Source organism: Myotis myotis, unplaced genomic scaffold (assembly GCF_014108235.1).
Source record: "Myotis myotis isolate mMyoMyo1 unplaced genomic scaffold, mMyoMyo1.p scaffold_m19_p_9, whole genome shotgun sequence".
Lineage (NCBI taxonomy): Eukaryota > Metazoa > Chordata > Mammalia > Chiroptera > Vespertilionidae > Myotis > Myotis myotis.
Window position 1 is genome coordinate 81313022 of NW_023416401.1, and position 19224 is coordinate 81332245.

Genomic DNA, 19224 nt, shown 5'->3' on the forward strand with positions numbered 1-19224 from the left:
CCAACCCCCTGATGGGCCCTGCTCTGTGCGTGACAGGGGGTGGCGCCGCAACCTCCCCATCGACCCTGCCTTGAGTGTGACAGGGGGCGGTGCCCCAACCCCCCAATCGGCCCTACCCTGAGCGTGACTGAGGGTGGCATCACAACCTCCTGATCCGCCCTGCTCTGTGCGTGACAGGGGCGGCGCCCCAACTCCCCAATCGGCCCTGCTCTGAGCCCGACCAGGGGCTGCACCTAGGGATTGGGCCTGCCCTCTGCCACCCAGGAGCAGGCCTAAGCCAGCAGGTCGTTATCTCCCAAGGGGTCCCAGACTGCGAGAGGGCACAGGCCGGGCTGAGGGACCCCCGCTTCGCCCCCAAGTGCACAAATTTTTGTGCACCGGGCCTCTAGTCTATAATAATAAAAGCATAATATGCCAGTTAGACCGGATGTCCTTTCCGACAAAGCCTCAGCAGGCCGGGGCCTAGGCAGAGGTGGCAGAGGCCCCCAGCTACAGCAGCGGTGGGTGGGGGCCAGGGCCAAGGCCCTTGCATGAATTTCGTGCACTGGGCCCCTAGTATTGTAATAACTAGGTGTGGTGCCAGGTGGGTACTAGACTTACGGCAGGGGAGAAATCACGTGGTAAGATACATAAAGGTCTAATTTCTATGTGGTACATCTGAAACTAATATAACATTGAATGTCAACTGTAATTGAAAAATTAAAGAAATAAAAAGAGTATGAAGCCAAAAAAAGAAGGGTTCCCTCATGAGATGCCCTTGGAAAACTGAGAGTGGTTAAGGCCTGGTGAAGGGAGTGAGTTCATTTGGGGATGTGCCCGAAGTTCTGGGTTAACATAAATGAAACCCCTGTGTAGGTTCTCTTAGGAATCCACTCCTCCTCCTCCTCCTCATCATCATCTGCTTGTGCGTGGAGATGGAACGAGAGATCTAAGATGCTTTCTTTTGCTCTCTCAGCGCATCTATTATCTTTCCCTGGAGTTCTACATGGGCCGTACTCTGCAGAACACGATGGTGAACCTGGGCCTGCAGAATGCTTGCGATGAAGCCATCTACCAGGTACGGGTCCTGGGGCCAGGCTGCCCAGTAGCCTCTCCTGTTGCTCTGAGGGTTTAGTTCAGGCCCCACAGAGGTGAGCACTGACAGAGGTGAGCGTGGACGTTAGAATTTGCCGCCACCTAGGACCTGGGAAATGTCTGATGGTGTCCTCTGTCCTTTGTGAGGGAGAATGGGTTGGTGGGTGGTGCTCCTCTTTCTCAAGGGGAGAAAGTAGGAACTGGATGGAGAGCTATCAATACAATGGAGTGCAAGGGCTCGATGGCATTGTAATTCTAAGGTCTGGAGGCTTCTAGAAACCACTGTATTCCTCACTCCCACCCCAAGGACAGATTTACAATGTGGCGGAAGTATTTGGTATTGTCACACTTCTCCTTGCTTTATTGACCTGGTAACCTACCCCCACGGTCCCTCCTCAGCCCCTAAGACCCTATCCTCTAGTTATAAAATTGCCCTTTCTCCCCTAAACAGGATAGAAACTGCCTTTGCTTAAGCAGCGGTTCTCAACCTGTGGGTCGCGACCCCTTTGGGGGGTCGAACGACCCTTTCACAGGGGTCGCCTAAGACCATCGGAAAACACATTTATAATTACATATTGTTTTTGTGATTAATCACTATGCTTTAATTATGTTAAATTTGTAACAATGAAAATACATCCTGCATCTCAGATATTTATATGACGATTCATAACAGTAGCAAAATTACAGTTATGAAGTAGCAACGAAAATACTTTTATGGTTGGATGTGGGGCGCGGTTACGGTGTTTTGGCCAGGTTCAAGCCTCGGACTAATGAAAGGACAGGGTCCTCTCTTTGCCACGTGCAAGTCCCAGCTGGAGGGCTGTGGTTGTGAGCTTGAGCCTATGGTCCGAACACGTAGCCCCACGTGCCTTGTGATAGAGTTCTGGTGCATGTAGTTGAGTGAGGTTGAAACTCACGAGAATGCTGTAAACAACGTGATCACGCCCCTACTTTGCCTCGTGGCATCTGCTATAAAATAAAGACACGGCTTGTGGGCGCTGTCTCCTCATCAGGGAGCAGCGTCCCACCGAGACCCAGCTTTCATTCTCTTGTCTGTCTTTTCTCAATCCTTTCACCCCCCCACTCAGGGTCACTGAACCAGGCTGAGCTGGCATGGCACATAAGGTGCCCTGGGGCTGAGTATGCCATGGCCGTGCCGGCTCCCCACAGTTGGGGGTCACCACAACATGAGGAACTGTATTAAAGGGTCACGGCATTAGGAAGGTTGAGAACCACTGGCTTAAGGCTTCTTCATTAACAGTTGTTTAGTTGGAGGTCGTTCACAGTTCATGTGCTGTTTTAGAGCAGAGCTGGCTTTGATTGTGTCTGTTTTCTGTCTCTGCCCCACTTCCCAGGACATGGTCTTTCTCCCTCCCCTAGATGCTCAGTGTAGAACTTTTGGAGTGTGAACATGCATCGCTTCTGCCCTTTTGCACATACACAGAAGGGTCCTTACCACAGTCGTCCTCCCCCCAAGAACCTTCCACTGCTTCTGCTTGGGTTCGGTTTTGGTTTTGAGGTGGGAGGTGCTCTGGGGGCCTTCTTGGAGGAGGTGTGGTGTGAGCCTTGCAGGGCCATCAGGCAGCCCAGCATTGTGGGGGATCATGTCTCCCCATCCAAGACTGAGCTGGTAATGTGCCGGGTAAATCCCCCCACATTTTCCAGATATTTTTGGTGGAACACACTCTTTGAAATTGTTATGGGAGTTAAGTCAGTATTTTGAAATCTAAATCAGATGACTGTATGTGTTAGCACCATTCAATTTACTTAATAGATGCTAAACTACTTTGTATGACTTTTATGTTTTTAATTTTCTCACAACTTTTCTTCCACTCTTCGTAATTTAGTAGATTCACAAAGTGTGGTCCAGAGACCCTCAGGTTCTCTGAGACCTTTTCAAGGGTTCTGCTAGGTCAGAACTATTTTCATAACTCTAGGATGTTATTTGCCTTTTACACTCTATACTTCATGAGTATGCGGTAGAGCATCGGTTTTCAACCTGTAGGTCGCGACTCCTTTGGGGGTCAAACGGCCCTTTCACAGGGGTCGCCTAAGACCATCGGAAAACACATGTATAATTACATATTGTTTTTGTGATTAATCACTATGCTTTAATTATGTTCAATTTGTAACAATGAAAATACATCCTGCATCTCAGATATTTACATTATGATTCATAACAGTAGCAAAATTACAGTTATGAATTAGCAACGAAAATAATTTTATGGTTGGGGATCACCACAACATGAGGAACTGTATTAAAGGGTCACGGCATTAGGAAGGTTGAGAACCACTGCGGTAGAGTTTTCCAGATGCTATATGATGTGTGATATTTCAACAAATTGAATGCTGGAGCAGAAAATCCATTAAAGAACTTTGTAAAAAATATGAAATACTGGAACTCTTCTCAGTAAATATTTGTTTTCAAATATAGTTTTTTTTTATTAAACAGTGTTGTTGATGTTAATGTGGTGGGTTTTATCAAGTTTAAGATTAATGGAATAATTATCAATACAACATAATTGAGAGCCCTAACAGCTCTATTCTGGAATGGTTTTCAGTTAGGTGAAGTGGTTGTGACTTTGTTGCTTTTTCTCTAATTTTTAACATACCATATCTGTTTCACAAATTGGCTTGAATATAAATGGAATGCCATGGAAAGGTGTTTTTAGATTTGGGTTTAAAAAGATGTCATGTAATTATCATTAGACCATGCAAAATTAGAGAATTACTAAAACCATTGGTTTCATTTTTAGGAAGCATGTTATAATCTGTCCACTATAAGTAAATTAATAATATGGCAGCATGTATCTTTGGTTATTAAACCATGTCTCATTTTGACTGTAATTCTTAAGTAATTTGACAGCTTTTGAAATACCTGGAAACTTTCATTTTCGATCAGCGATTAAGCATCAGATTTTAACATTGGACTTGCGAGTCTAAAAGGAAGCAGACTCTACCCTTTGATATAAACTCACAGGATTTGAATATCACTCCACCTGGTACTTGAGTGAAAATATTAAGTAATGTGAAAATATTGCCTCTGTTTTTATTCACAGTTGGGGTTGGACCTGGAAGAACTGGAGGAAATAGAAGAGGACGCTGGCCTGGGGAACGGAGGACTGGGGAGGCTGGCAGGTAACCCCAGGCACCTGTCCAGGACAAGATTGCCCTAACATGGTGCCTTGTCAGTGATCAAATGGGGAGGCCAAGGCCGGCCATGGGCCTGGTACTGTTCTGACAGGATAAAGGGGTCCCTCAGGTGGATGGGAGAGTCTGTACTCCAGGTCAGAATCTTTGCCTCTGGCAGGGAAAAGTGCAAGATGTGTGTCTCTGTCACCCAAGGGGCCCTTCATAAGGATCATGAAGACCAGGCTTGCCAGTGTTGGGTGACTGGTGCTGGGAGGGATTCCAATATATCAACCACTCTGCACGATCCCAGAGCCAGTCATTGGGAGAAAGACACACACACACACACACACACACACACACACACACACACAGCTTACAGAGCTCTCTCCCTTTGGGGCATGTTGCTCCCTTGATAAGCTCTATCTGAGAGCATACTCAGTTGTTCTTTATCTGTTTTAATTATTTTGGCCAGTGTTTTAGGGGAGAGGGAGCTGGGTTAAGAACGGCGAAGTGGAAATAGCCGTCACAGTGAGAGTTGATTTTACTGTGCACATCAAGGTGCTTGGCACAGTGCCTCTAAGGGCAAAGATGGGTTAGGTTTTGTGCTGCTCTTGTGTTGGGGGGGCCAAGGGGAGGGTGGGCTCAGGCCCCTCCCACTTGGTGTCATGGCCCCTTTTGGGAATTGTCATTTTGAAAAGGGAGCAAATGCCCTAAAATTTAGGGGGTGGGGATGCATGTGCTTGTATTTTTTAATTTTAAAGTAAATTCTTCACAAATTATAAATGCAACATGTTTATCTCAAACAAAACAGCACATGGATCTGTATAGAGAAACAATTGGCACCCTGGCCGGGTGACTTGGTCGGCTGGAGCATCATTCCTTTCACCAAAGGGTTGCAGGTTCTATTTCCGGTCAGGGCACATACCTAGGTTGTGGGTTCGATATCTGGTCGGAACAGGATGCATACGGGAGGCAACTGATCCATGTTTCTCTCTCACATTGATGTTTCTCTCCCCCACCCTTCCTTTCTCTAAAATGCAGTAAAAATCTTGTCCTTGAGTGAGGATTAAAAAAAAAAAAAAAGTAAGAAACAATTGGCAAGGCCTGCCCACCTCCACCCTTAGTGTGAAAAGCTCATGTGCGTCCCGGGCGTCCTGCTCCCCAGGCGGGGCCCTGTCTGCGTGTATGATGGTGAGGTCACACCACACAGTGAGCCAGACAGAGCTTCCTTCCCCTGCAGCCCCCTGGGAGCCCCCGTGTCCTCCAGCCCGAGGGCCAGTTCACCCAGGCCCCTTCCCCTGATGGCATTCTGTTCATCACAGCAAAACCAGGACCTGCTTCCCAAGCTCCAGGGAAGCTCCAGGCCGGCTGGTGTTCTTACTGGAGTGGATCCTCACCTCCCCTCTTACCCCAGAGCTGGGGACTGTCAGCCAGGCATCCCACCCCCTGCCCTTCACAATCCACTAACATCCTGGGCATTTTCAGGGCTTCCCCAGTCAGATTCATGTCGACTACCGGTCCTGCCACTTCCGTGGTGCCCCTGGCCTTTCCTGTGGGCAGGTGTGATGGCACCTCCTCCTTTGGGCCCCTCTGGTTCCACAGCTCCTGTCACCTGCACAGACTTGGCAGCCCAGCCCGCTGTAGCTTAATATGTCCTCTGTCCCGCCTGTGAGAATGATTTCCTCAAAACAGCAGCCCAGGTCTTACGTGTTCGGGTTTTCCCTATTTCTCTCCCGCGGGGAAGGGCCTGGCCTCCAGGGGCCTGTGCATGTTTGGTGACTTGGGCATATTTTTGTTTGTGTGTTTATTTTTGTGTTTTTTTAAAAATATATTTCTTTATTGATTTTAAGAGAGGAAGGGAGAGGGAGGAAGAGATAGAAACATCAGTGATGAGGGAGAATCATTGGTTGGCTGCCTTCCGCACGCCCCCCACTGGGGATCAAGCCTGCAACCCGGGCATGTGCCCTTGGCCCGAATCAAACCCAGTACCTTTCAGTCCACAGGCCGACGCTCTATCCACTGAGCCAAACCGGCTAGGGCTGTGTGTTTGTTTTTTGCTTATTTTGTGTAGAGTTGTTTTCCCCCCTTTACTTTCTTTCTTTCTTTTAATCCAGAAGGCTAATAAGGCTACCTTCTGGGTCTCAATTTAAAGCATTGTGCTTTCTTTTCCCCAACACATTTTGATCGGAACAAGGGGTCAGTTGGTGACATGCTACTCCAGCCACTCCCCGCACACTCTGGGTGCACTTTGGCACTTGGGTATTTGGCGTTGCAGACAGTGAAACATACATCCCTAACCCTTGTTTCTGTGCCTTCTCCACTAGTGTGTAGATGTGCCCCTACCATCCAGACAGCTTGGATTTGGGGTTGCTTGTGTGGGGGATGGGAGGCCATCAGTCCGAGTGAGACTCTGGGAGAAAGCTGGCCGTGGGACTGATTCAGAGATGCCCCAAGTGTGGCTGTGTTCTCTGCATCTTCCCACAACCCCAAATTTACCCCACATAGATATCTTCTTGGTGTGGCCCCGGGCTCTCAAGCCGAAGGGAGTGAGGGTGTATTTCAGTTTTCTTTTTCATGGTAGCTGAAGCTGACGGTGGTCAGCACTGAATCCCTAACACCCTGGAGGCTGGCATCCCAGCGCCTGGTTAACTTAGGGCCTTGCTTCCAGGGGGCCTCCAACATGTTGATTGTCTTTGATCAGAAGAAGTTCTTTGTGTTTGAAATTTTCAGCCTGCTTCCTTGACTCGATGGCCACCTTGGGCCTGGCAGCATATGGCTATGGAATCCGCTATGAGTTCGGGATTTTTAACCAGAAGATTGTCAATGGCTGGCAGGTGGGTGAGACTTGGTTCCTTCACTCGTTTCCAGCTCTCGTTTGCACAAGAAAATAAATAGGTGCACTTTCCGTTCAGCTTTTAGTATTTAATTTTTTTGAAGTTTAAAAGAGATTTATTTCAAAACACGACAAAAAAAAAAGCTTTGGTATTTCAAAGCCCAGCGATCAGTCACTAGAAAGTTAAACACTTGCCCTGAAGCCCAGGAGAACAAAACCACGGAGCTCCACGGACTCACTGGAAAGGGACGGTGTGCAAACCCGAGAGTGACCCGAGACCCAAGCCCTCCACACAGGCGGCGAGCGGGCCCCGAAGGCCACCCCTGGGGTGAGATCCAAAATCACCACCAAGATCCACTGTCTACAGTGGACGCAAAAGCCCTCCCAGCTTTTAGTATTTTAAACTCCTTCATGGAGAGACTACATGCCAGTCCTAGACGAGCAGAGGCCGGGCAGGTCAGGGCGATCCTACGATCCTACGAGCTCCATGCTTTCTTCATATTCCCCAGGGGCCGGCAGAGGCTGGTCTCCTGTGTGCGCTCATTGCAAGTCTGGTGGGTTGGGGCCCAGAGCCTGCTGGACCTTACAGGGGGCACCAGGGGTGGAGGTTGCGTGGAGGTGGTGAGAATATCACAGGCGCATGCTGGTTTCCGTTGTGTCTCAGTGCAGAGCCAAAGTGGCCCCTCGCTGGTTCACCCTCAGAGGGACAGCTGACCTGGAGCAGTTAAAAAAACAGTTGTCGTCGGTCTTGTTCCCACCTTCAGCCTTATCTCCCCGACACCAGTGAGAGAACAGCACCGTGTGGGGTTAGAGGCCAGACCCTGCGAAGGAAAGGGGCCCTTAGGGAGAGTGAACCTCAGTTCTAGAGCATCAAACCACAGCTAAGTGAGGTGGTCGGGACCACATCAATGAAGAGTGTCATCTCAAAATGCAGTCTCAGTGTCCTCTAGGCCAGTGGTCGGCAAACTGCAGCCCCTTGAGTGTGGCTCTTCCACAAAATACCACATGCGGGCGCGCACGTACAGTACGATTGAAACTTCGTGGCCACACTCAAGGGACCAAAGAGCCGCATGTGGCTCGCGAGCCGCGGTTTGCTGACTACGGCTCTAGGCGAGGTGGTTCTTCCCCTCATTTGGCATTTCCAAATGGAAGGCATAACTATCCATTTGGGTGCAGAATAATTTTTTTAGTATAATTTGGGGCCTAAAAGTCACATATAAAGCCAGGATGTGGTTAGGATTGGAAAGTTTTGTAACTCAAGAGTAGTATCATCTCAGTGAAATGGCTGATGACCGGTTGATGGCAATGCCCTATGTCTTGATGGGGGTTTGAGTCATGCAGGATGCAATTGTCAAAACTCATCAATGGTATCCACAGGATTTGTGCATTTCACTGTAAATATAGTAACCTAAAAAATAAACACACGATGAACTGTACACACTAGTAAAGACATGTATGCTGAAGTGGTCAGGGGAGGGTGTGTAGGTGTCTGCAACTTACTTTGAAATGCACCCAAACATTAATGGATCAATGGATAAATCAAGTGTAATGTTAACAATTATAGAACCTAGGTGGTGAGTGTGTGGGTGTTCACTGCCAGTTCTCTTAACATTTCTGTATGTTTGAAAATGAGCATAATAAAATGTTGGCAAAGAAAATTATGGCTACACATGTAAAAGGAAACTTAAAACAGATTTGTACCCATTGTTTAACTTATAGAAATACTCCCTCCAGCCTTAAAAGAAATGGCAGCTTTCCTTCTGGTACCTTCCAGATAATTTCACTCACAGTTTATGTGTGTTTGTCAGATGTACATGTGTTTTGTTCTGTTTGTAAGAAGTGATGAAAGGTTTTTACTTTCTATTTTTGAGATTTTTGTTCTGTTTTATTTAAAATATAGTTAGCACACACTATTAGTTTCAGGTGTACAACATAGCGATTCAACATTTATGTACCTTACAATCTGGTCACCATGGTAAGTCTAGTAACCATCCACTATGCAAAGTTATTACAATATTATTGATTGTATTCTGTGTGCTATATATTATATTCCCATGACTTATTTTTATTATAAGGAGATTATAAAATGACCGTTACCGCCCTTCGCCTTTTTCACTCATGCCCCTAGTCTTTCTCCCCTCTAGTAACTATCCACTTGTTCTCTGTATCTATGAGTTTGTTTCTAATTCATTTTGTTTTTTAGGCTTCACATATAAGTGAAATCATGTATTTGTTTTTCTCTGTCTGACTTGTTCACTTAACATAATACCCTTTAGGTCGACCTGTGTTGTTCAAATGGCAAGATCTCATTGTGTATTATCACTGAGTAATATTCCATGAATATCACATCTCCTTATCCATTTATATATCTTTGGATACTTGTACTACTTCCATGTTTTGGTTATTGTGAATAATGCTGCAATGAACATAGGGATGTGTATATCTTTTTGCATTAGTGTTTTTATTTTCTTTGGATACTCAGAAGTAGAATTGCTGGGTCATATGCTAGTTATATTTTTAATTTAAAAAATATATTTTTTTTTTATTGAGGAAGGGAGAGGTAGAGAGAGATAGAAACATCAATGATGAGAGCGAATCATTGACCAGCTGCCTCCTGCACGCCCCTCCCTGGGAATCAAGCCCACAACCTGGGCATGTGCCCTGACCAGGAATCGAGCCTTGACCTCCTAGTTCATAGGTCAATGCTCAACCACTGAGCTATGCCTGCTGGGCACATTTTTAAATTTTTGAGTAACCCCCTATACTGTTTTCCACAGTGGCTGCACCACTTTACACATTTTCAAAGCAGTGGGCTTTCAGTGATTCTGTTTTTATTTTTAAATAACAGCTATTGGGATATCCAGTTTTTTAAAAAAATATTTTATTGATTTTTTTTACAGAGAGGAAGGGAGAGAGATAGTTAGAAACATCAATGAGAGAGAAACATCGATCAGCTGCCTCCTGCACACCCCCTACTAGGGATGTGCCCACAACCAAGGTACATGCCCTTGACCGGAATTGAACCTGGGACCCTTTAGTCCGCAGGCCGATGCTCTATCCACTGAGCCAAACCGGTTAGGGCACCAATTTTTAATATATTCACAAAGTTGGGCGACCATCACCCATATTTCCAGAACATTTTTATCACCCCCAAAAGAAACCCAGCACCCATTTCCAGTCACTCCCCTGTGCCTGTCAGCTATTCATCTACTTTCTCTCTGGATCTGGCTGTTCTAGACATTTCATATGCATGGGATCATACAGTACGTGGGTGTCTTTGACTCAACATAATGTTTTCAAGGTTCATTCATGCAGTAGCATGCAGCAGGACCTCTTTTTATCGCTGAATTCAGGTAATTCTTAATGCCTTTTCACTTAAATGCATTTTTCTGAATTTGGTTTAAGTTTGTGTTCTTAAAAGTCCAAATTGGAAACCTTCACACTGTAAATAGGCTGTAGTTTTGTTTCAGTGCTGGGCCAGAGTCATCTCGACAGCATGCGTGGTTGGTGCTGACCAAGGGCAGGGTCAGCCTAGTGCCACAGACTCTCTCCTCTCCATGAACTGTTTGCTGCTGGCTGCTTTCCAGGTCGAGGAGGCCGATGACTGGCTGCGCTACGGCAACCCCTGGGAGAAGGCCCGGCCGGAGTACATGCTTCCTGTGCACTTCTACGGGAGAGTGGAGCACACCCCCGAGGGGGTGAAGTGGCTGGACACGCAGGTACCCACCCGTGTTTCCCAGGGAGCGTGGGCTAGTGCGGGACCTCGGGGTTTCGTTGTTGAATTGGCTTGCTTTGGGAGTGGGAGGTGTGCACGCATATGAGTCACCGTAAGCTTCCCTAGAAGACCCAACTCAAGGCAGAAGCCTGGCAGGTTTGCTTCTCATACCTTCGATTTCTTACGTTTTGTCCGAAACTATCCAGACAATGGAAAATGCTGAACATGAAGCCACGCTCTGTAGTTTACCAGCAGCCGTGTGTGGGGGTGGAGACCAGCAGTTGTTTAATGGCAAGCAGGGCAGACAGCGCTGTGACGGGGACAAGGGCATTGATCTCCTGGGGGACGTACACGGCTCCCCAGCAGGTGCTCAGTATGCTCTCTCCACATGCTCCTGGTCCTCGGGGTGCCTATGGCTCTCAGTGGTACCCCAGGTGCGGCTCACCATTGACTCTGATGCCTCAGAGCCCTGATGTGGAGAGAGGTCAGAGATGGCTGGAGGCCTAAAGAGCCTTAATTAGTACTTAACTTGAACAAGCAGAGAAGGGGATTGGTGAGTCTAAGTGTGCGTGCTTGTAGAAGATGAACGTGTCCGTGTATGCAAGGACACCCAGAGACTACTGGGGCGTCCGTGGCTGAACATGATGAGGGCCTTACCCCGGAGGGCTGGCCATGGAGAGGGAAGGAGGCAGTTGGAGATGCTTTGCAGGGCTTGTCAGCTGCTTGGACAAAGCCATGGGGATAGGGGAGCAGCGGGCGGGCTGAGGGTTGAGAGGAGATCCGAAGGGAAAGATGACACGGGCTTAAACCTGGTGGGGCCCTTCTGTAGTCCTTTGTGGCTGCCAGAGCTGCTTTCATCTTGTAAAGCCACACGGTGCCCTTGTGGGTGCTACCAAAAGCATGTCTGCGTGTGAGGAGGCCAAGTGGAGGGCCTAGGGGCTGGAAGAGACCTTGAGGCTTATCCACTTCTTCCTGTGCTTCCCAAGAGCAAAGCTGCCAGAGGGAATTGGGAGGGGGTGTGGCAGCCTCCATAGGGGGAGAGCAGGTCTTGCACTTGCTGTTGGGAGCCGAGTGTGCGGGCTGGTTTGGCTTCGTTGAGAGTTAGATATCAAGGCACACAGCAGGAGGACCCTCCCCGCAGACATGGCAATGGAGGTCAGAAATGGAAGCGTGTTTGGGGAAGTTGGTTGAGTGAGAAGAGTTAAGGTGTGGAGGGCAGTGGACGAGGACACAGTGGTTGCTGAGGAAGCATGAGCCAGGTCAACGCAATGGCCCCTCGAGGTGGGAAGACGTGTTAAGCTGGTGTCAGTACTGAAGCAGGTGAGGCTAACAAGACTGTGGCCTCAGGAGTGCATTCAGGCTTACCTGTCAGGGCTGACTCAGGATGTCCGAGAGCTGGGGCTGCAGGCACGGGTGTGCAGCAGGGTGGGGAGGGTGGTGGGACTGTGGCTTGGCACAGGGCAGGTTGGGTGTGTTTGGGGCAGAAGGAGAAAAGGCAGAGGAGGATGAGCAGGTGCTTCTCGCTGGACTGGCGCTGCTCTGCAGGTGGGCCCAGAACCGGGCACTGTCTTCGGCTGACTCCATCCTGACCCTGACCATCTCTCCCTCGGGCAGGTGGTGCTGGCCATGCCGTACGACACCCCGGTGCCAGGCTACAAGAACAACACTGTCAACACCATGAGGCTATGGTCCGCCAAAGCGCCCAACGACTTCAATCTCCACGACTGTGCGTTGCGCCCTTGAGTCTCCGTGGGGTGACTTATCCAAGACTTGCTCACACAGCTCCTTTCCCCTCTCTGCACTCTCACTGCTTCAGGCAGAGGGCAGGTTCCTGTGAGCAGAGGACTCCCAGGCAGAGCCCCCCGCCAGGCCCGCACCCTCAGGAAAGAGCTAGGGGCCTGGGGCCTTGTGGGGCACATGGGGGATAAGGCACCCAGCACCTTTTTGAGGAGGGCAGGCAGGAGGCAGGCAAAGCAGCAGCTCTGGGGGTGCCTTCTGTTCAGGAATGCTTGTCCTCAGGCTGTTGAGGGAAGCGACACCTGGGAGTGAGGGCGCATGGGAGAAGGGATGCAGGTCCTGACCACACCATCTCATCTCTGCTCCTAGTTAACACGGGCGGCTACATCGAGGCGGTCCTGGACAGAAATCTGGCCGAGAACATCTCCAGAGTCCTGTACCCCAATGACAATGTGAGTAGCGTCCATAGCTTATCTCTGTATAGGCTGGGGCCCTCTAGAAGGACCTGCTTGCTGGTGAGACCACATGACTGATGTCCAGGTGGTTTCTGTTTTTCTGATGCCACTATCCTAAGAAGTAGGTGACCCATTTGTCAAGTGGGGACAGCAATCCCTATTTTGCAGTGACACCTTGAGATACACGACAGTCATGGTTTGAAAACTTCTTGGCTGGTGCCCATCTCATCCTATATAATAAAAGGCTAATATGCAAATCGACCAAACAGTGGAACAACCGGTCGCTATGACACGCACTGACCACCAGGGGGCAGACTCTCAGCACAGGAGCTGCCCCCTGGTGGTCAGTACACTCCCACAGGGTGAGCACTGCTCAGCCAGAAGCCGGGCTCACGGCTGGCGAGCACAGTGGCGGTGGTGGGAGCCTCTCTCACCTCCATAGCAGTGCTAAGGATGTCTGACTGCCGGCTTAGGCCTGCTCCCAGGGAAGTGGGCCTAAGCCGTCAGTTAGACATCCCCCGAGGGCTCCCAGACTGAGAGAGGGCATAGGCCAGGCTGAGGGACGCCCCCCAAGTGCATGAATTTCATGCACCAGGCCCCTAGTACTGAATATGAAGGTCATAGTCACATTTTCTGTTGTCACTGAATTTAGTGTCTGGTGGCATTTTTGTTGTTGCTGCCAGAAAATCACCCTTGAAATCTGCTTATCTTAGTGGGTCCTATTTTTTTTTTTTTTTTATCAAAGGAATATGTACACGTAATAGCAAAGAACATTGGTGCTGAAAGGCTCTGGGTAAAATGCTCCCTTCCCCTCGCACCCCCTTCCCAAGATTTTGACCTGATTCTAAAGCTTCAGGCACAGGCATTTTCAGATGGGCGTTGGAGGTTGCATTTCTGGTGGCCCTGGTGTTCCTGGCACTCAGCCTGTCACATTAAGGGACTGGCCCCTCTTGCCTGGTGTCCTCACAGGATGGCGCCCCTTTGCTGGCTGCCCTTGTGCTCCCTCCTTATCTGAAGGCCACACACGGGTTAGGCCACCTGCGACCTTCTGTCTGTGTCCTCAGCTTCAGGTCACCTGACATCTGGGCCCCAGGATCGTGGGGATTGGGGTATCAGCACCATGCTCTCAAGGGCTCTCCTTTTATACACACACACACACACACACACACACACACATCTCTGCAGTCCCTGGGGCAGGACGCCCCCACCCCTCATCCTGATACCCCATCCTGGGTCCCGGGGGGCCTCTGAGGGCCTGTAGTGGCCTCAGTGTCTGGGTTGGTGCCGGAGCTGTTCTGTTTCTGCAGTTCTTTGAGGGGAAGGAGCTGCGCCTGAAGCAGGAGTACTTTGTGGTGGCTGCCACCCTGCAGGACATCGTCCGCCGCTTTAAGTCCTCCAAGTTTGGCTGCCGGGACCCAGTGAGAACCTGTTTTGAGATATTCCCAGACAAGGTTTGTGTTTGTCGACTTGGGACTGAGCTCGGTGGGGGAGGACAGGATGCTCTCAAGCTTGGTTTCTTGCTTGAGGCTGGGGCTGGGTAGGATAGCAGCATCCCCTCATCTCGGTCTCCTCGTCATCATGGGGGCCAGGGAATAGTCCCTCTTCTTCCCCAACCAGGGCCACACTGGGCCTCGCCAGGAGTCAAGGCAGCAAGGACACTGAAAGGCTCCCATGGGCATAGCCGGACGTGTTCGGCAGTATCAGTTCAATGACTTTAAATGAATCCAACATTCCCTAGTTGAGAGGGCCTTGGGCGGGGGTTGGGGGTCCTGCAGTCCTGGGCGCCCACTGCAGAGCAGACGTGCTGCAGAGCCTACCCAGGGGGTCCTCCCGGTCCCCTGGGGCCCTCGGCCTGCTCCTTGGCCGGTTTCAAGCCAGCCCAGCACCTGCACAGCCCTGTCTGCTCCCTGCCATGATCCCTGTAGACTCCTAAGGTGTGTGAGGACCTCAGGCCTGCACATAACAGCCATGTAGGTCCACTCCATGGGCACAAAGCGATTGAAGGTATCACCTTGTGTAAACTTCAGGTTGCCATTCAGCTGAACGACACCCACCCAGCCCTCGCCATTCCTGAGCTCATGCGGATCCTGGTGGATGTGGAGAAAGTGGACTGGGACAAGGTGAGTATGAGGACAGGGTGTGGGGTGACAGTGTCTCCCACAGACCTGGGTGTGGAGTGATGGCATCCCCCACAGAGCTAGGCACATGGGGGTGACAGTATTCCCTGTAGATGTGGGCACACAGGATGACAATGTCCCCCTCAGAGCTAGGAGCATATGGTGACAGTATTCCCTGCAGAGCTGGGCACATGGGGGTGATGGTATTCTCTGCAGAGGTACACATGTACCTCTGACCTTGGAGTATCCCCCTGACCTTGGTTTCAGCAATGGTTGTGAGTGCTGAGCTAGTCCTACAGCACTGAGGGACTTGGCGGAATACAGGGCCATTGTCCCCAAGGAGACAGGGGCTGAGGGGAGGAGAACAAAGTTCCAGGAGTAGGTCTGGTGTTTCTCCCCAGGGACTGGGACACAGTGAGTGGGAGCAGGGGTGCAAGGGCACAGGACACTTGTTTTGGAAGCCAAGAAAAGGATTCTGACACTCCTTAGGGCTCCTAGCATATATTTTCTCATCTTAGAAATCATAGCAAAAATCCCGTAAGTATTACGTTTAAAGAAATACATTGTTTGTATCTTTACATGTTGTTTTCATGATCGATTTTGGTCCTAGATTCTTTAGTATAGTGGTATGTCCTTGACCTAGTCTAATTAAGTCAACATGTGAAACCATAAAACAAAACTTACCCTGTTTTATAGAACCCAGAGCCCCTCTGTTGTCTTGGGGTGCACCTGGTGGGACTAGGCAGCCCATCTTGGGTCCTGTCTACTCCTGGCCAGTAGAGGGCAGGACCATACAGTTTATGAGTGTTCTCCAGGCTGTGGGTGTCAAGTCGATTTAGTGGAAATAAAGTAAAAACTGCTCAGTGCTCTATTTTATTTACCAATAAAATACAGTTTACAGAGAATGCTTGTGCACTCGGTGAGAATGCAGATTGGTGTAGCCACTACAGAAAGCACTACAGAGGGCCCTCAAAAAATACAAAAATGGAACTGCCGAATGACCCAGTGATTCCACTTCCGGGTACTATACATCCAAAGAAACCAAAACGCGAATTCTAAAAAGCACGTGCACCCCCATGTTTGCTGCAGTGTTATTTACACTAGCCAATGTGTAAGCAACCCAGGTGCCCGTCTATAGACAGATGAGTAAAGAAGTGGGACAGCCCTGGTCGGTGTGGCTCAGCTGGTTAAAGCATCGTGCTGTGCACAGAAGGGTCATGGGTTGATTTCTAGTCAGGGTACATACCCAGGTTGCAGGTTCGATCCCTAGTCTGGAGGCAGGCAATTGATATTTCTCTCTCACATCGATGTTTCTCTGTCTCCCTCTCCCTCCCTCTCATTTCCTCTCTCTTTAAAATCAATAAAAACATGTTCAGGTGAGGGTTAAAAAATAAAAGTGGTACGTAATGCAATGTAATATTACCTGACCATAAAAAAAGAATGAAATCTTGCCATGTGCAACAGTATGGATGAACCTAGAGGGTATTATGCTAAGTGAAATAAGTCAGTCAGAGAAAGACAAGTACCATATGATTTCACTTATATGTGGAACCTAAAGAACCAAATAAACACAACTGAAATAGTCTTATAGACACAGAGATCAGATTAAAGGCTGCCAGGGGGCTGGGGGTTGGGGAGCTGGGTGAAAAAGAGGAAGGAATTAAGAAGTACAAATTGATGGTTACAAAATAGTCTTGAAGATATAAAGTACACATAAAAAATATAGTCAATAATATTCTAATAACTGGTGTCAGGTGGGTACTGAAAATATCGGGGAGAACACTTTGTAAAATCTATGGTTATCTAACAACAATGCTATACACCTGAAACTAAGGAAAAAATAATAGTGTATGTAAACTGTATATGAAAATTTAATAAAATAGTTTACAAAAGAGGAAACTGAGGTGACCCTAGGTCAGTGATGGCGAACCTTTTGAGCTCGGCGTGTCTGCATTTTGAAAAACCCTAACTTAACTCTGGTGTCGTGTCACATATAGAAATTTTTTGATATTTGCAACCATAGTAAGACAAAGATTGATATTTATTTTATATATTTAAATACCATTTAACAAAGAAAAATCAACCAAAAAATTGAGTTCGCGTGTCACCTTTGACACGCGTGTCATAGGTTCGCCATCACTGCCCTAGGTAGAAGGGTAAGCTTTATTCATTGTGTGTGTTCACTGGGTCAGGATGCATAATATTTGTAGATCATATCAGGAAAGTAGAGGGCATTGGGCCCAACTGCAGTTCTGAGGTTCTAGATAGGCCCCTTTCTAGTAAGATCTTAACGTCTACCTTTGATCAGAGACTCTCCCCTTGCTGAGGCATCTGGCCAAAGAGCCGATTGTTTCTAAACAAAGCACAACTGGAATGTTCTGGAACGTTCTAGGCCTGGGAAATCACGAGGAAGACGTGTGCATACACCAACCACACGGTGCTGCCGGAGGCCTTGGAGCGCTGGCCTGTGTCCATGTTCGGGCAGCTGCTGCCGCGGCACCTGGACATCATCTATGCCATCAACCAGAGGCACCTGGACGTGAGCACTGGCCCTGCTGGAAGGGAGGCGGGTGCGGGCACGGGCAGGCTGGTGGGCTGCACCCGCATTACTGTGTCCCCACATTACTTCTTGAACCACATAGCCTCTGTCCAGCAGAGGATTTTGAGATCTAGGGGCTGTCACTTGGTAGAGCTGTTGGCTAGTCCCCACACCTAGCCCCTGCTAGATACATGGGAGTTATTGGATTCAAGTCTGTTTTTAAAATACATATACTTTTATTGATATCAGAGAGGAAGGGAGAGGGAGAGAGAGAAACATCAATGATGAGAGAGAATCATTGATTGGCTGCTTCCTGCATGCCCCACACTGGGGATCGAGACCAAAACCCTGTGCATGTGCCCTGACTGGGAACCGAACCGTGACCTCCTGGTTCATAGGTCGATGCTCAATCACTGAGCCACGCCGGCTGAGCATTCAGGTCTTTTTAAAATGCTCCTATTTCCTTGTGGGGTTTGGATTTAAGTGTCCGTCCTTGTAATGACAGAGATGATGTAGCAGCAATTGGGTGACTTGGAAACAAAGTCCGTGTTGTCTTTGTTACCTGCAGAAAAGGTAATGGTACAAACATGAAGTCACGTTAGCCCCGCTGGTCCTCTGGCCCTGCCGCTGACAGAGCCGCTCTGCCGAGCCCCCCTGGGCTTCCCCTGGGTGATGCAGGGTGGGAGGATGGGCTCTTAGAGGTGCGACCAGGGCATGTGAGTGCAGGTCTGGGGTGCAGCAGCCCCAGGATTTTCTTGGAGGAAACCAAACTTCTCTCAGAGAGCCCCTGACCATTGTGAGCCCTCCTGCCCTCCTGCTCATGCCTCCCTGTCCTGGCAACAGCAAGTGGCTGCCCTGTTCCCTGGGGATGTGGACCGCCTGCGGAGGATGTCTGTGATTGAGGAAGGGGACTGCAAGCGCATTAATATGGCCCACCTTTGTGTGATCGGCTCCCATGCCGTCAACGGCGTAGCGAGGATCCACTCGGAGATCGTGAAGCACTCTGTGTGAGTGGGGCCGCTGTCTGTCCTGGGCGAGGGCGTGCCTCCTTCTGACCCCACACCTGCCCGTATGCACGGCGGCTGAGGCGTGTGGCCCTGCTCCACACCATTACTGTGCTGCCCTCGTGGGCCATGGCTGGCCTGCCCAGAGCACCTTGGCCAACAGGTACGATGGTGAGGAGCTGAACCTGGTCATCACCAGTAGCTCCTGCTTTCTGCATTGTGGCTCTGCTCCTAGAGCCTCTGCCGCTGGCCAGGTGCCGGGAGGCCCCACAGGGACGCGTGTCCTGCCTTGGACCGGGCGACGGTCAGGGTGTGATGGGCAGTGGCTGGTCACTGGGAGAATGGAGGAATCCTTAGGTCAGATCCCCTGGGAGTGGGATGTGATCCTAGAGCCCCTCCTTCCACCCTCACACTGAGCGTGCTGGGCGGGCCTCGGCCAGGTCTGTGCCTGTGGAGACGCCTGTGTGCCTGGCGCCTGCCCAGAGGCTTTGATCCCTACAGCAGATTTCTCCGGGGGAGGGTGTCCCCATTCTCCACTGTCGTGATCACCTCAGAAAAAGGCCAGGTCCTGCTGCCTGTGAGGTTACCGCTAGCCGCCTCTGCACAGCGGGCGTGGGG

At 49.6% G+C, this 19224-nt stretch overlaps 1 protein-coding gene across 1 annotated transcript in view; it reads left to right on the plus strand.

The window, feature by feature from the left end:
* The window catches only part of PYGB (glycogen phosphorylase B), a 40724-nt gene that overhangs the window by 6783 nt on the left and 14717 nt on the right, over positions 1 to 19224 (plus strand). Inside the window, exons 2-11 of the mRNA XM_036321154.1 lie at positions 956 to 1057; positions 4134 to 4212; positions 6937 to 7040; positions 10627 to 10758; positions 12369 to 12480; positions 12861 to 12943; positions 14254 to 14397; positions 14974 to 15066; positions 17456 to 17602; positions 18446 to 18609. Coding sequence (XP_036177047.1) covers positions 956 to 1057; positions 4134 to 4212; positions 6937 to 7040; positions 10627 to 10758; positions 12369 to 12480; positions 12861 to 12943; positions 14254 to 14397; positions 14974 to 15066; positions 17456 to 17602; positions 18446 to 18609 — 1160 coding nt within the window. The remainder of the gene's footprint in view (positions 1 to 955; positions 1058 to 4133; positions 4213 to 6936; positions 7041 to 10626; positions 10759 to 12368; positions 12481 to 12860; positions 12944 to 14253; positions 14398 to 14973; positions 15067 to 17455; positions 17603 to 18445; positions 18610 to 19224) is intronic.